Source organism: Marmota marmota, unplaced genomic scaffold (genome assembly GCF_001458135.2).
Source record: "Marmota marmota marmota unplaced genomic scaffold, marMar, whole genome shotgun sequence".
Taxonomy (NCBI): Eukaryota; Metazoa; Chordata; class Mammalia; order Rodentia; family Sciuridae; genus Marmota; species Marmota marmota.
In genome coordinates, this window is record NW_026000048.1 from 13,113,229 (window position 1) to 13,131,833 (window position 18,605).

Sequence of the window (18,605 nt, forward strand, 5' to 3'; positions counted from 1 at the left end):
CTCTCTCTCTCTCTCTCTCTCTCACACACACACACACACACACTCACACACAAAAATAAATAAATAAATAAAATAAAAACCCAAAGAGAAAGAAGAAATTCCTTTCTCTCTTGTGCATCTATTTTATAAAGAACAAACACCAAGATTTTAACACTTGTTGTATTTACGGCTTTGTATGTATGCTAGAGTCAATGGAAACCCAGCCTCTTGTCCTTCAAAGGCACAGAATTCCTATTTTGTAGGGCCTGAGACACACAGGTTTTATTCACTTACTCATTCTTTCATTCATTTCATTTGTTAAGTAACACTGAAAAAAGAAATACCCCACAATTATTTTAATTCCTGAGATTAGTGACAAGAAAAATCACAAATGACAAGATTTTAAGTCAACTATTTTCTTCATTTCTTTTCTTCTATATATTAGTTTATATTAGTTTGTCTGCTTGGCTGTTGTTGTGTTTACCATTAGGGGAAAACATTGATTGGGCAAGGTTTTACAAGGACCCTGACTGGGGGAAAAATCTAAGTTCTTTTTTTTTTTTTTTAAAGAGAGAGGGAGAGAGAGAGAGAGAGAGGGAGAATTTTAATATTTATTTTTTAGTTATCAGCGGACACAACATCTTTGTTTGTATGTGGTGCTGAGGATCAAACCCTCGAATTCGAGGCGAGCGCGCTACCACTTGAGCCACATCCCCGGCCCAAAATCTAAGTTCTTAATAATTCCTTCCTTTTGGTTCCTTCCCAACCCTTCCATTCCCTTTCCATGCACAGAATTTATTTTTCTGACTGTTGCCTAAGCAGGACTCCTGGCTTAATTTTCAGAATACAAAGAAGTTTTATGAATGAAACTTCAAAAAGTCAAGCTGAAATGGAAAACAAATGGAAGGAGAGGGAGAAAATAAAATGAAGATTATTAAATTGATAATAAGTACAAAAATCGATACTCCACAAATTATTTTGTGGCTGAAGATCTTCCCAAAGACTCCTCAAATATGATACTGTCATGAACTCCCTAATTCCTCATTAAGAATTAGTAAATCTTTAATGGTCTTAGATGAAATTCACTTGTGCTCAACTAGTATGAAATGCATTTTCCATGTGTAACAAAGAAAAGTAACAAGGTATCCTTAAAACTGAAATATCCATTTGTTCTTTATGAACATGAAGGATTAAAATACATAAAATAAAATGCAAATATTCTTTAATTAGGCAATAGATCATAAAAGACAAAAATGAGCTGATGTTTCTCTCAAAATAATAGGTGAACAGATGATGTCATAGTTAGCCTATACAATTTCTAAACCACTAAGACAGACTAAAAGAGAATTTATAATAGGAGACCCAAAACTCTTAAGTATAGCTTTGCAATACAATGCTAAAATAGACACATAATGTTCTTTAATCAAACAAAATTGGAGTACAATTTTCCTAGGCCAGAGCTAGACTAATTAAATAACAGCAGCACTGAAAGTGAATTCTCTATCCTGGCAGTAGGCAAGCATAAAAAAAAAAAAAAATCCCAACCTCAGTCAAAATGTTTCATCAACCAATCTTTGCAACCAACTTCCAAAGCCAGTGTCTACTAAGTTCTCTGAGTGTATTCTGCCTTTACTGTGTTAGGAGACAGTATAAGATTTTTACTCAAATCTCTAAATTTAAAAAAAGCTAATTTCTAATTTCTGCAGTTAGCATTTCTCACGTTTGCTGGTTTTCACTTTTGCTATTTTTTTCAACTGTGTTTTGTTTATTCAAAGAATGTCCTGAGGTCATTTTCTTAGTCTGACCATGTTCAGCATGATGCCACAAAAGCAGAAACTCTTATTTTCTGGTTTTTACATTGTTCATTTTATAAAAGTACCATCAACATTCAAGTTTGAGTCTTTTTATAGATACTAATATTTAGCAAAAATCTACAAGTGAATCTTCATGGCCATCTATTAGGTATATGTATAATATTGTAAGACACTTCTGTACACTTCCAAAGTAACTGCACCATTTTACACTGCCATAAGCAATGTGTAAGAGTTCGATTTGTTCCACAATCCCACCAATACTTGGTATTATTAGCCTTTTAATTTTAGACACTTTCATAGGTGTCTGATAGTATCTCACTGTCGTTTTAATTTAAATTTCCACAAAGACTAAAGATACCAAATATATATATAATGTATATTATTCTTTAATTATATATAATATGCATTTTCTTTAATCAAACATAGATAATATTATATTATGTAATTTATAAAGCCTATATACATGATTTTCATACACACACACACACACACAGCTTTATAGAGTGTCCAAATATTTTGCTCGCTTATTTTTAAATTGGGTGGGTACACTTTATTATTAGGCGAAAATTTGATTATTCCTAGTGTACTGAGAGTGTTTATCACATATGGGTGTTGAATTTTAGCACCTATATTTGTATGATTTTTTCACTTTGATTCTTTCAATTGCAATTATGGTGCAGTAAATTTTTCATATTCTAACAATGTTTTAACAAACTTATATTCCTGGAATAAGCCTGTTCTATCATGATGCAATAATATTTTTTCTATATTTTTGGATTTAATTGGTAAAAATTTTGTGAAGTAAGCCAGGTGTGGTGGCACACGCATGTAATCCCAGTGGTTCGGGAAGCTGAGGCAGGAGGATCTGAGTTCAAAGCCAGTCTCAGAAAAAGCGAGACACTAAGCAACTTAGTGAGACTCTGTCTCTAAATAAAATACAAGATAGGGCTAGGGATGTGGCTCAGTGGTTAAGTGCCCCTGAGTTCAATCTCTGGTACCTCATAAAAAATTTGTGAAGGATTTTTTGCATATATGTTCATGTGGAATATTATACTCAAGTCTTTGTTTTCTTGGTGCATTATAATCATATACAACAGTGGGATTCATTATGCCATATTTTGCATGCTCATAACATAATTTGATCAAGTCATGCCCCAGTACTTCCCTTTCTCTCTTCTCCTCCCTCCCCCAATCCTCTTACTCTAATCTCCCTTCTACTATTATTATTATTTTTAATGCAGTATAGGTATATATAAATATATATATGATTATGTATATTCATTGTGGTATATTCACAGATGGAAATTATATGATATGGTGGATTTCATTCCGCAGGACTTCCCCATACCTTCCCTTCTTTCCTCCCTTCCCTCTTGATGCCCTTACTGTACACTATTGCTCTCCCTTTTATTTTAATAAGATCAGTTTTTTATCCTTTTTTTCTATATTCCACATCTGAGAGAAAAAATTTGATCCTTGCTTTCCAATGGACTCAAATTTTCTTTTAATATCTTGGTCTTCTTTTGTAATTACAATGCTGACCTCTTAAAATGAGTGAATAGAACTAATTAATTGTTTCTTCAGTATGTCACAGGATTCTTGTTTCCAAGATGGTAATGCAGAGAACTCATGGATCCATTCTCCAGTGAGACAATCATAAACAGTAAAAATTAGAAGAACAATTTAAAGACTTCAGAAAGTGTCATGAAAGAGCATTCAGCAAATGAATTCACATTCAAGGTCATAACTCAATCTCAGTAAAAACTGCAAGAGTCTGTAGCACTAGGAACCACCCTCACCCCACATGCCCAGCCAATTCAGTGTGACATCCACTCTAGGTGGATGTTGCCAAGAAGATTGGGTTCCTGCTCCTCACAGTTCTCACCAAGGTATTCTCCAGAGGAGCAATGAGCATTTCCCACACACTCCCCAACTCTACATTGCAGAGGCTAAATCCCAGGAAAATGCAAGAGATTCTTTTTTTCCATTCAGCCCTCCCCCCGCCATTTATGGGGTGGAGGTCTGAACTTAGGTGCAGCTGCCTGAGAATAATGGAATCAAATCACCTGTACCCCAGCTTGCTCATTAGGCATAGGTTACCATGGTATAACAGGCAAATTGAACAAATAGAAGTTACTTACCTTTCTGGTTCAGAGTTCTGCTCATGATGGAGGGCATCCCTACAAGAGATGCTGCCAATCCCAGAACAGTGGCTTGGGGATTTTGTCTAGGTGGAGAGGGAGCCATAACAACAGAGAACTCCAAAGTATGCCCCAATATTCCTGATTTTATTGGAGAGGAACTTAGGGGAAGTTCAAGCCCAAGAAGACTCTTGAAAACAGCAGAGATTTTAGTAACTACAAAGGGGATAATAATTCTATGGGGGCAACAAATTAACCCAAGACCAGCTAGGTCAGGAGACTGACCCCAACAAAGAAATAGTTAAGAACTCTCCTGGGGTCAGAACAAACCTCAAAGACTAGACACAGAAATTACTCTTGAAAGGAGGCATGCATTTAATTGGATCAGATTGTGAAATAATTTGTGCCCTAGGACATTGCTGAGAACAATCAAGGAACCAGCAAGCAAGTGCAGAGTCCAGTAGCTAAGTGTAATTCCAACAAAAGCTTTATAGAAAGGTCAAGGAAAGATACAAGGAGAGCCCTGTTAAAATCACTGTGGTTCCAGGATGACTGTGCATAGTCCCTAGCTGTGCCCTCTGAGTAGTGACACGAGAGATTTCATACTATAGGGGAAACAAATTTCACTAAAATAGTCCAGCCAAATTATTAAACAAATAAATAAGCAAACGATCTTCCACCAACTCCCCAGAATGGATTATGTCCAGAATTCTGACAACAGAATCACCTAAAATATCCAGTTTTCAACCAAATATATATATTTGGAAAGGAATAAGAAAATGTCATCCATATAAAAAAACAGCCAAAATAAATTGCATATGAAATGGTCCAAATAGTGGAGTTAACAAAGATTTCAAAGCAGGAATTACAAATATGTTCCAAGTACTAAAGGAAACAGTATTTAAAGAAGTAAAGAAAGGTTTGATAGGAATATCTTATCAAATAGAGACTATCAATAGAGATGGAACCCATAAAAGAGACAGAAATGTCAATTATGGAGTTGAAAAGTACAATAATGGAAATAAAAAGGTCACCAGAGGGACTCAGTAGTGGATATGGACTGGCAGAAAAAATAATTAGCAAACTTATAGATAGATTGATAAGGATTATAAAATATGAAGAAAAGAGAGAAGGAATGAAAATAAATAAAATTCTTAAAGAAATGTAAGCATACTAGCATACATGTAATGGCAGTACCAGAAGAAAGGAGAGAAAATGAGCAGCAATTAATGAACACATAATGGCTGAAATTTCCACAAATTTCCACAGAAAGTTCAATGAACTCAAGCAGGATGAAAGCAGAAATCCATGGTTAGTTACATAATAGTAAGTGTTGACAGCTCAAGATAAAAGGAAAATCTTTAAAGTGACAGGAATAAAGCCAACTGTCACATACAAGGAAATGCAATAAGATTAACAGCTGACTCCTCATCAGAAACAATGTAGGCTAAAAGCTATAAGGATGGCATGTTCAATGTGCAAAACGCAAAGACCCTAACCACCAAGACTGTTTTACCCAGCAAAACTATCTTTCAAAAAGGAAAAGGAAATGAAGACATCCCTTAGTAAACAAATCTCAGAGAACTCACTGCTAGCAGGCCCACCTTATCAGGTTTATTTTGCAGTATAGAATATTCAAGCCTTCTGTATTTCTAATACCTTTCTACTTACTCTTCAAATTATTAAGGAAATGATTTTGAAACTGAGATTTGTTATGATTTCAATCTGGAATGTTCCCCAAAGTCCCATGTTGAAGGCTTGGTCCCCAGTGCAGCCAATTTCAGAGGCAAGGCTTTTGGGAAACACTTGGATCATAAATGCCCAGATCTCATTAGTGAATCAATAAATGGACTCCATAGCAGTAGGCTTGAGGTGAGGCAGCATATCATGAAGGAAAGCAGCTCAGGACACGGCAACCAGGAAGCAGAGAAAGAACTCCACTCACCAAAGGCACTCCTCCCATGAGCTACTTACTCCAGTATACCCTACCTGCCAACAGGTACACCCGATTAATGCACATCAGTGTATAACCACCAGTGAGGTTGCAGTTCTCGTTATCTAATCATTTCACCTCTGAACATTGTTGTGCTCTCGCCTACATGAGCTTTTGAGGGGCACCTCGTATTTAACCTATCACAATAGCTGAATGGACTATGGGGAGGTGGTGGAAACTGTGGGAAGTATGGCATTGTTGGAGAAAGCACATCCCTAGGAGCATGTCCTGGAAGGGTTTTTCTTGTCCCCAGCCCTGGTAGCCCTTTCTGCCTCCTGGATGCCATGAAGTAAGCAGCTTTTCCTCTGACACATTCTTCTGCCATGGTGTTCTGCCTCAGCTCGGGCCCAAAGCAATGGAATCAGCCGATTGATCATGGACTGAAGTTACTGAAACCAGGAGCCCAAGGAAATCCTTCCTCCATAAGCTATTCATTTCAGGTATTTTGCTCACATTAAGGAAAAGCTAACTAACACACTATTTAATATTGTGGATCCATCTGTTTCTCTCTCTCTCTCTCTCTCTCTCTCTCTCTCTCTTTCTCTCTCTTTTATTCGGTTCTGTCAATTTTTACCTCACACATTTTAAAACTTTGTTATTAAATACACACAAATTTAGGGGTATTGTATCCTCTAAATGAATCTACCTTTATGTCATTTGTCTCTGATTGTACTGTTTGACTGGAAGTTGCTTTGTCTAACATTAATATAGTCACTCCAGCTTTCTATTAAGTTTCCATGGTATATCTTTTGCCATCATTTTAATTTTAATCTACATATCCATGTCCATACATTTAAAGCATGTTCATACTTATTTTTCATCCAGTCTGGCAATTTCTACCATATTATAAATCTAATTATAAATGATTGGGTTTAATTCTACCATCTTGCTATTTTTCTACGTGCCTTATCTATTCTCTGTTCTCTTTTTCCTATTTTCCTACTCTCTTTTGGTCTGAATATTTTTAGTGCTCCATTTTGTCCTCTACTACGTTATTCACTATACTTCACTTTATCTTTATCCATTGCCTGAGGGTTTATAATATGCACCTTTAACTTGCCACAATCTAAATTAATAATTTTGCCACTTCACATCTAACATAAGACACTGGAAACTATATATTTCCAATTTTTCTCTCCTGCACCTTTGCTATAATTATCACATATCTTAGTTCTACATGTTGTATACATGTACATAGTTATGACTGTGGATTTTAATAGACAAAAATATAAAGTAAAACATTTCATATTTATCCTTACATTTACCACTGACGATATTCTTTATTCCCTCCTTAAGTCAGGAATCATTTTCATTTAGCCTGAAAAATGCTCTTTGACATTTTTTATAAAGCAGGTTTCTGGTGGTAAAATTTTTTTCATTTAACAAAAATTTCTATTCTGATTTTGGCTTCCTTGATGAATAATATTTTCACCAGATAAACAATTCCAAGTTGACAGCATTTTACTTTCAGTACTTCAAAGACGTGATTCTAATGCATTTAATTATAGATCAGTGGTCACTTTTATCTATAAATCCTTCATTACATAACAATGTTTTTTTAATTCCTTATACTTCTTATTATTACTTTTCAGCATTTTGATTACGGCATGTCTTAGAATGATTTTCTTATCTCTTTGGGAGATTTTTTAAAAAATTTTCTTGACATCCACAATAGCATTTTTAGTGTTCATCATATTTAGCCAAACTTCAGCCATTATTTATTTAAATCTTGTATCCTTCCCCTTCCACCTCCATCATTCTGAGACAGCAGAATGTCTCAGAATGTCTTCTACCCTTTGGTTAGAAGACTAAGTAATGTCTCAGAGGTCACAGAAGTTTTTTCTCCCTGTCATTCTTTGTTGTTTTTATAACTATGTTTCAGTTTGGACAGCTCTGATGTGCCTATCTTCAAGTTCATAATCTTTTCTCCCATTTGTCTAATTTGCTATTATATTCTGTTATTTTTTCACATACATATTACATTTTTTGTTCTAGGAATTACCTTCAGTTCTATTTCATAGTTTCCACTTTTGTCAACATTAACGTTTTCCTTTAACTACTCATGCATATTTATAACTGTTTTAAAGTCCTAACCTGCTTATTCCAATATCTGCTTTTCTGGGTCTTTTTGTATTGACCAATTTTTCTTCTGAGGCTGGTTTATGTTTTCCTGCTTCTTCGCAGGTCTAGGAATTTAATCCTGTAGCTGAACTTGGGTAATGTTACATTATGGAATGTCTGAATTTTGCTGTCTTCCATTAATGTGTGTTGAATTTTGTTCTGGCAGGCAGTTAATTTGTGGAGCAACCTGAACCTTTCAGAAAACTCACCTTTTAGGACTAGGTAAGCCCTTCCTCTAATAGATAAACTGTCCAGGGTTTCTACGAAGGGTAGAAAGTACCCTTCAAGTACTCAATGAAGTTTCTCCAGTTGGGTGGTCAGAACTCAAGCACCTCTCAACCCTGCAAAAACTCCACTGATTGTGTGGATTACAGCCCCAGAGTAACTTTTGCTAGACTATCCCCACTTTTGCTGTGGTTATTATTCTTTACCCAATGCCTGAAATCAAGCTCTACACCTAAACCACCTTAGATTTCAGTCAAAGACTTTCAGATCTTCATTTAGATTAAATAGATAACCTATATGTAGAGTTCTACAAACCTTTTTTTCTGCATAGATCCCTCTTCTCTGAAAATTCCAGCCAACTGGGCCCTTGCAATTTTTCAGCTCAGCAGGACTGCTCTAGTGTCCTTGGGAATGTCCTCCTTGGGCCTATGGTCTGAAAACTGTCTCCAAGAATAAAGATGAGGCGATTACAGTGTTCACTCATTTGTTTCCTTTTCTAAATGTCAGACTCCTAAGCTTTCTTTTCCAATATTTGAAAATGTTATTTCTGCCCAGTTTTGTCCAGTTTTCTAGGGACAAAAGCATGTCAATACCCATACTATCACCACCAGAAGCAGATGTTGCCAGAATATTTTTATGTATAATGAATTTTGAGTGCTCTTATAGTTTTTCACAAACTTGCCTTTGATAAGAATCATCTTAGTACATTTATGTTTTTTAAATACGGTTTCCAAGTCTCCATTCCTGGAGTTTTTAATTCAGTAGGTTCAATGTAAGGTCAAATTCTTACTATCGGAGTAGCCTATAGGGTACTTCAAAGAATAAAGGCACCAAGACTATCCCCCCTTTTTTGTATTCTGGTGTCATATTAATGATTAATTACATCTTGTCTTTTATTCTGTTAACATACCCATTTATGATCCTCACAGCACTAAAACAAATACATAATAATTTAATTTTTTTTAATTTTTCAATTCTTTCCCAACTACTAGACTGATGACAGAACTCATCTTGTCCCCTATTGAGCATCTATAATGTACCAAAATGACTTGCTCAAAGTAAGGGATTACTGTTTATGGAAAAAATAAATGACTGAACTTAAGTTCTGTGAGCTTATTTATGCACACACACACAAACACACCCACACATTCAAAATAAAGGTCATCTTTTCATATGGTATGGAAGGTACCTCTTCAAAGTGTAGCATATTTGATTTAATTTCAATAAAATACACCAATGTACATAATTCTAGATTCCAATAAAATTCTCATGAAATATTCATGAAAGCTAGCACCACCACCTACCAGACACTTTCTAATGTACAATTTCACAATGTTTAAAAATTTCACATTACTCTTCTGCTCTGTAAACCAGAAGCTGTATTTTATAATTACTATTGACATCAGACATGATATGCAACTGGAAATATTTTTGTAAGTGTATATAACCATGTAACCAATACGTCAAAATATAGGAAAGTTTCCTACCCTAAAATGGTTTTAAAGTTACCATCATACATTCGTAATATTAACAACAAGATATCTATGGTAAAGAGAAAATAACTTATAAGAAATATTTTAATGTGTACAATAAAAACCTATTCATTTATTAAATAGCAAGATTTCTCTGGTCATCCCACATCTTTTTCCCTTGTAGTTATACTACAAACTGTATTCAGAGAAGCATATTCTTTTGCAAGCACTGAAGTACTGCTACAGCAGAAGGACATAGAAGAGTTTATATACATACATAAATACACCCATACACACACACACACAAACACACACACACATATTATATCCTAGGTTAAAGAGTATAAAAAATCACATTTAGACCTTTTTCTTATATTTTCCTTTAAACGAAACCTAAAATGAAATGACTCTAGTTAATTGGCTGTCTATTCTGTTGCGAGCACAGCAAATAATAGCCTTTTATGTGAGAACTGGGAATGGCTGTTCCAGCCCTAAGAACATGAAAGGAATCACACTGTCAGTCTGCTACCCCACTGCACTTGTGAACTGCCAAAGGCAGGAAGGAACGATGTTGTACAATCAGAGGAAGCAAAAGCCTGGCTTCCCACTCCTGCCTGCTTCCCCGACCCTTCACACATACACAAATGGCAATAGCTTTGTGTCCCTTCTGTGTACATAACATTAAAGAGTTAACAGCTGAACAAACAGAAACCACTCACTCATTCCAAACATCTTTCTATCATCCTATTTCCTTTCCTCATGACAAGCCTTCTATTACATACTAGATGGAAGGATAAAAAACAGAAAAATCAATAACACGTGACATATGAAAGTAGTATTTATGCCTATGAAAACCACTTCGGTGTCCTAAAATGTGTGGTTGAGAGGCTTTCTGCTTATTTACTGAATTTTTATGCTTTCAGATACCACCTGTAATTGCCAGTATTTGATCTTCTGAAAGGGATATAATTTCAAAGAGAAAAATTGCTATAATTGAGAAGCAATGAGAGAAAGCAATGTCACTATTAAAAACCAACAAATCAGGGCCAATTCAGATGAATAATAGAATGCATTCTGTATCACCACCGTGAAAGGAGCAATTACAGCTAGGATTGGTTATGAGGGAAAGGGTCTTTTAACAGAAAGATGTCCCAGCTCTGAATTCTGGTAGAAGGCAGCCTAGTCAAATAGCTGCTGAGAGAGAAGTCTAGATTTCCTTAAATAGTTAAAATGTAGTTGTTCAGTCAACCAAGAAGGGGGAAATTACAGTTAAACCTGTTCTTCCCTTTGTATTCATATGTAGCAAAGGATTAATATAAGAGTAACTTAACTCAATTTGGGCTGTTTTTTGTTTGTTTGTTTGTTTGTTTTTGGTCTCCTGGTTCAGATGATAAGCATATGCACAAACCCCTTTCTTCATACAGACCCTCAAGAGTAGACACTAGGAATTAAAGGATGTACCAGGTAAAAAGTGGTACTTTACTAAATAGGTCAGTCAATAGGATGGCAATAGGCAGAAAGGATGTAAGAAATCGCAAAATGAGGTCTAAATAAAAAGAAACATAAAACACTGGTTCTTGCTCTATGCCTCTATCATTAGAAAAATCTTGAATATTATAACAATAAAAATTCCCACAGAAGTTCTGTAAAAAAGCAAATGAGCAAACAAAGAAAAAAAAACAACACCCTTTCTACCCCTTCTCTTACAGGTGATTTCATTCAAATGTATAGATGGAGGACCAGAAATTCATCTAAACCTGGACAATATTTAGCCTAAAAATGAACATACAGAGAACTAAGGGAATAACTCCTAAACCAAATATTGTATGCTGTCATGCTCAAATATTTATAGGATAACAAAATAAAGAAAAAAAAAAGACAGGAAAGAGAAAAATTGTATCAAAAAATTTTTAAAAAATAAAAAATCACAACTAAAAATAGACTGCCTGGCAAGGTTTGGGGCGACATTATTCTTAAGATTTCAATTCTGGTTTGAAATATAAGTGAAATGGTTTTTCCTGGTGAAAAGTCCCTGTGCAGGAGTTTGCGTAGGCGGGTACAGCTTTCAGCACATGCCAGGTTTACAATGAGGGCTGTCACTCACTGCTCTGATACACCCCTCCACTGGATTACATATGCAGACTCACATTTGAAGCCCAGTGTTGTTAGCATGATCCTCTGGGTAACACCAACCCCTCTGTGACCACTTTTTGGATATACTCATGCAAAATAATGTATTGGGGCTTTATTATGATAAGAGGTATAATTAGCAGTCATTTTGTAGCACAAACTATTGATGCCACAAGCCAATTTTCTGAAAGTGCCTCTAACACAGCACCTGCACCATTCATGTTTATAAATCAGGTAATTGTACATCTAGCCACTTATGTGTACATGTAATTACTCTAATTTACATATGCAGAGTAATAGTCTTATCTAGAGAGTTTGCCAACTTCTTGCTTGCTTTATGCCTTCACCCCCATTTCCTAAGTTCAGCTAGATCAGATTTCTAAAATATCATCTTATTAAACTTCACCTATTATTTTTTCTTAAGCCATGTAGGGATATCTCCATCTGATAATAAAACATAAGGGCAAAGCTCCAAGTCCCTGTGTTACAACTTTACTGATTCGCTGTACCAGGATGCCACTTTACTTGCACCAAATGTTCCCAAACCATTTTAATCAGTCTTTTCTGCTCTCTCAAAACAATATTCAACTATTACTAGGAGTCTCCAACTCTCACCTAATTCCAAATGCTAACATTGAGAAATGCCAATGTAACTAAAGAGGAATTTGATAGGTTAAAAGATGATGACTGGTCTCATTCAATATTTCTAAACTCTGGGCCAAGATTCATACCTTGTTTCCTTGCCAATTAGGCCTATATTAGCCAGAGTCTCTGTTTAAATGCTAATCTGTCCATTATTCTACATGTACAAAAATTAAAAATGCATTATTGAAAATGCTTTGATAGGATAAACAAAATTTTCTCAAGACTACACTAAGGATTTACATAGCATTATATCTCAAATATACAAATACAAACAAGACATAAAACCTTTAAAATTCTCCACTAATGTAAGGCTAAATGGTTTAAGTTCATAATTTGTGTTCTTTTACTTGAATAAATAAATTTAGATGAATAAATTTATCTTTGTTTCATGTGTGATTTCACTAAAAATATGCTACCTTAAACTACAGAAATATAAAATTATTTTGAAATCATAAACAAACTGCCATATTTTAAAGAGCATAAATGGTTAGCTAAAAATTTTTAAATTTTGTAAAATAATACAATATAAAGATTTGGATGGCAACAAGGCTATTGAAAATACTGTTATATTTTGGAAGGCTTATTCAGTGTTAACACCATTATTAGTAAGTTTACTTCCCCATAAATGTAAATACCTGGTACTGAAGTTTAAGCCATTAGCAGTCAATAAAGGCAGAAAAAGAAAATTGCAGCTGTTTTTGACAAATGAAGTCTCACTTAACATTAACTTTCTCTTACACCCAACCACCTGGTACAGATTCAGCCACGTTAACTGAACAAAATGTAGACGAATCAATATATATTATAACAAAATCCCTTTTAACTGCAGGAAAAGAATAACATCAATTTCCTCAACATTTTATTGGGGACTCATTTCCTTTTAATCTTTAATCATCTTTGTAGATGTTTAATTTCATGACGTATATCTTAAGATAACAAGGCCAGAACTGGCAACAGCATTCAACTAGGGACATGATCAGACAGGAACACACAAAGAAGCATTTGAAGCATTTGATGGTGTCAATGTTGTGTGTACATAAAATCATTCCAAGACCGCACCTCAAATTTCCACCCACAGAAGTAATGCTAAAACACTTACCTCAAGAACCAGCCATAGCTTATCTCCATTTATTTTATCCTTCTTAAAATAAATCCCATAGAATTTAACCACATTAGGATGGTCAGAAAGCGCTTTTAAAATATTATACTCTGCTTCAATCTCTTCATCAATATCCTAGTTTCAAAATATCATAAGAAGAAAGCGGTGAGAAAAATATGAATAATGTCAAAGAAACACATTCAAATATCAGATATAGAATTTAATTTTGTTAAAGCAAAATCATAATAGTTTGAATTGTGCTTAGTACTATCTATTGAAATTTCTCTTGCATTAAGAGGAAAGATTGTGACTTTCATGCTAATCAAATGCATCTCAAATTATATTAATTTAATTGAATTTAAACAGGAATAAATAAAAGGTTACCTTTAGATAGTGAGTCGTGTGTGTGTGTGTGTGTGTGTGTGTGTGTGTGTGTGTTGCTGGGGACTGAACGCAGGGCCTTGTGCATGCGAGGCAAGCACTCTACCAACTAAGCTATCCCCCAGCAATAAAAGGCTACTTTTATAAAGTCTTTTTTTTTTTTTTAAAGAGAGAGAGAGAATATTTAATTCTTAGTTTTCGGCGGACACAACATCTTTGTTTGTACGTGGTGCTGAAGATCGAACCCGGGCCGCATGCATGCCAGGCAAGCATGCTACCGCTTGAGCCACATCCCCAGCCCTAAAAGTCTACTTTTAAATGCAGTAGGAGGACTAGTTCAGGTGATTGTGGTTTCATTTCATCAGTAACTGGGTTACAGTAACAAAGCCATTGCTTTGAAATAAAAACTTTCAGGAATAGAAAGTGAGCTTATTTTATTACTTTGGAATATAAGATATTGAGAAGCTATTTAAGACCCAGTCAAGCAAGCAATAAATTCCTGTTTCCAAAAAAGTGAAATTAAGTTAAATTATAAAAGATGGAACATAATTTTAAGTTAATTAATGGTCCATGTGCCAGAAGTAGAACAATTTGCTTGTGTGTGTGTGGGAGAGGGTACTGGGGATTAAATCTAGGGGACACTTAACCACTGAGCCACATCTCCAGTCCTTTTTGTATTTTGTTTAGAGACAGGATCTCACTGAGTTGCTTAGGCCCTTGCTGAATTGCTGAAGCTGGCTTTGAACTCTCAATCCTCCTGCCTCAACCTCTCAAGCAGCTGGGATTACGGTGTGTGCCACCACGCCTGGCTTAGTTTGCTACTAATGCACTATAGCCACTTAACTGATGTTTCTAGAAAATTGCATATTCGTGAAGCACCTCAGAGTAATAAATAGGAAAAACCCTCACTAATATTGCTCTTACAATGACATTTAATGTCTATGTTGTTTTACCACAGAATTATGGAATCATAGAAGTAGAAAGAAATATACACTTGAGCTCTAATTGTAAAGGAAGAAAGTCAAGCTCAGAGAAGTTCATCAGCCAGTTCATGTAAAATCCAGGTCTGGACTCTAAATACACTACTGTCCAGTTCTGCTCATTCAATCCTTTCCTTGCAGAGAAAAGTACTAATTTAATATACATAATAGTAACGCTCCCTTATTTTAAAGAAATCCAACTTTTATACAATACATGAATGCATTTAAATGTATTTAAGATGATGATTTCTCAATTATAAATCTTTTTATTTGACTTGTGACATGATGAATGAAGAGTAAATAAGTAATTCTTAGGAAAACACAGTGGTACTGCAACAAGAATAAAATCCGCAAAAGAACAAATATAGTAGTTAACATTTCATTAAAATAGTAAAGAAGTTGATTTACAAGGTTTGTAAGTATACCTGAGTAAAGTATGACCACAAACACTGCATGTATTAAAAGCCACTTATCTTCCTAATCAAAAAGAAAAGAGAGAAACACACTCATTATGGCCCAGACATCTTGCTGTCGAATTCCAATGCCTAATAGCAAAAGCCAGAGGAAATAAAGAGGCAGAGTTCTTTTGATGCAGCAGAACTTGTGCTTCTCTTTACTCTCTAATAGTAAAACTGACCTACATAAGAAACATAAAGACAGTTCAGTTAAGCCTGAGCATAGTGCTTCCCACATTGTTCATCTAGTGTGTCTAATTTATTACTTTAAAATAGACCTTCTTTTTCCTTTTCTCTACTTAAAATAATATGCTAGAGTGAAGTTATAATGGATTTAACAGAAATAAACTATCAAAAAAAAAAAAAAAGCACTTAAGAAGAACAAATGAAGCACCAGAGACCTTCTGCAGTGTTCTAGTTTAGTTAGTGGATGAGCTGTGATAAGGACCTAGGACTCTGCTACTTTGCTCGCACACTTTTTCATCATTTCTATCATTCCATGCTTCCACAATGTGTTTGTGTCTCCTAACTGAAGTAGTTGCTCTCAAGAGGAGTTTGGGGAGCATGTGATAACTGAGCTCCTTCTGGCCCACCCTTGTGCCATGGGACAGCTAGGTAACTCTGGGCAGCCTGAAGATACTCCAAAACTGCCAGCTCTCATTTCCAGAAAACAGACCCTCTACAGTCTCCTCATTGCTAATCACAATGAGGAAAAGGCTTGGTATTTTTCCCTTATCAAACTGTTTTGCCCCCAAAACAATGGGGGAAGACTCTTCGTGGTGAGTTATAATGGATTTTATAGCACAAACTGGGAGAACTAAACAGAAAATTCAATTCCTCCCAATTAGAAACCTCACCCTGATTATAGACCCACACCATTTCTACTCTGGAAACATTTAAGCAGATCTAAAAATTAATTTCCCTTCTCTAAGAAATGTCATTTAAAAAAAAATTGGGGGCTGGGATTGTGGCTCAGCAATAGAACGCTCGCCTAATAAGGGCGTGGACCCAGGTTCAATCCTCAGCACCACATAAAAATAAAGGCATTGTGCTGTGTCAATCTACACCTAAAAAATAAATATTAAAAAAAAAATTGTCTTCGGTTTGGTTTACAAGAAATTCTGTCTGAAGCCTAATTGAATGCAGGAAGAAAGGAAGCTCTGGTTAAAATGATATTTTAGGGTTACTTTTAGACACATTTTTTTACAAGATTTTGAAATCTAAAATGATACTAAACCAACTGCTGAGCTGTTGAGCATGGGCATTTACTTGTTTATGCAATTGTTCTTTACCAAGTACTTATTGTGCCTTATTATATAGGTGAAGTACATAAATCAGGAAAATCAAACAAGTAGGCTTTTTCATACTTTTTAAAAATGTAATCTGTTTTAGGATGACATTGTGATGAATAGCTACTGGCAGACTTTTTAAATGTTTAAAACAGATAAGATTAAAGTTAATTAGGGGGAAAAGCCAAAATTTACTTACATGAATTGGATCCAGAATTTTGACTGCTGCTTTTTGGCCATTTTTCTTATTCAGTACTTTAAAAACTTTCCCGTATGTTCCTTTGCCAATAGTTTCAGTGATTTCCCATGTATCAGAAGGATCAGGAAAGTTATCAAAGATGATTGTTTTTCCAATTAATGGAAACATCTCTAAGGCTTAAATCACTGGAGAGAAAAAGTACAGTTTTACCTGCTTGTGACTAGAGATATTAAGCGGCACATAAGCTCTTGGGAAATTAATAATTTCACTGATATGATAAAAAAATATACAAGAGTAACCAAATGTTCTTCACAAAGAAAAATTTAATTTCTTAATATGAGCTTAATAATGCTTTGCAAGCAGACCTTTATTCTTAAATGTAATATGGCTTTATATTAACTGCTATTAATTCTTTTCATATTAAAGAGACATATTTAGAGTATTTTGATTTACTTCTTTATATTCAGATATTATAATGAATCAAAGAACTTTATAAATAACTTTACAGATTATAAAGTTCAATTTCCTCATTTATGCAAATCCTTATTATTATTATTTTTAATTTTTTCTTTGTAGTTATAATGACAGCAGAATGTATTTTGGCAAATTGTACATACATAGAGTATAACTTATTCTATTTAGGATCCCGTTCTGGTGGTTATACATGATGCAGAGTTACCCTGGTCGTGTATTCCAATACAAGGCTAGGAAAGTTATGGCCAATTAATTCCTATTCCCCTCTTCCCTCCCTTCCCTTCGTTCCCCTTTGTCTAATCCATTGGGAAAATCCTATACATTATAAATGATAATAGTTTATGTCACTTTTCTGTGTAAAACCTAATAATGGGTCCTCTTACTGCTTTTAGGATGAAAATTTATTTACATAGCCTACCAGGTCCCTTACAATATAACCACTGCTTAATTTTCTAGCCTCATCTCCTGATGCCTCATCTCTCATACATTATGATCCAGCTGCTCTGGATCCATCAGGTCCTCTCCTTCTTGCTTTAGGGTCTTAATATACGCCATCCCCTCCCACCTCTGCCTGTGGCTTCTTTGCTAAATTCTAACATTTAGTTATCTTTAAGGTTTTAGCTTAGATACCATTTCCTCCAAATGTGACCACCCTCCATCCGTTTGAGTTTCATGCCCTACCTCTGCAATCCAGTAGCACACTGTACTGCTATCTGATTTCACTGCATGTGCCTAGCACCTGGCAGACGGCTAAAATGATTTTTAATTAACTAACTAATTGATTAAAATAACATGGTCAGTGAGGTCATTTATCAACATCATTCTCAATAATATCAACATCTGATATCATTACTATATTTGTACATCATAAATATAAATATAATACACTATATTTAAAATGTACAAATATATAAATGACATCATGTATCATTTAGGATATCAGATATTATTTGCCAAAAGGATATCTGATACCTCACTGTATGCCTAGCACCTGGTAAGTGCTAAAATAATTAGTCAAATGAATTAAGGAAATAATCAATAAGGTTAAGTGATTTCGTAAAAGAGATTTTACAGATAACCTAAGATCCCAGGTTTCTTGACTTCCAAGTAAAGTTTTTAACCTTCCACATTCTTTCTATATTACACTCAACTATTTCTATAAAATTACAGGAAAGGGGGTAGGCTTAAAAAAAAAAAAAAAAAAAAAA

At 34.8% G+C, this 18,605-nt stretch overlaps 1 protein-coding gene across 2 annotated transcripts in view; it reads right to left on the minus strand.

Moving 5' to 3' along the window:
- Positions 1-18,605, minus strand: part of Myo3a (myosin IIIA) — a 224,397-nt gene that overhangs the window by 187,862 nt on the left and 17,930 nt on the right. For both annotated transcript variants that reach the window (XM_015495223.2, XM_048812677.1), the window contains exons 2-3: positions 16,924-17,108; positions 13,620-13,754 (exon numbers count right to left, since the gene is read on the minus strand). In XM_015495223.2, coding sequence (XP_015350709.1) covers positions 13,620-13,754; positions 16,924-17,091 — 303 coding nt within the window. In that variant the 5' untranslated portion in view covers positions 17,092-17,108. The remainder of the gene's footprint in view (positions 1-13,619; positions 13,755-16,923; positions 17,109-18,605) is intronic.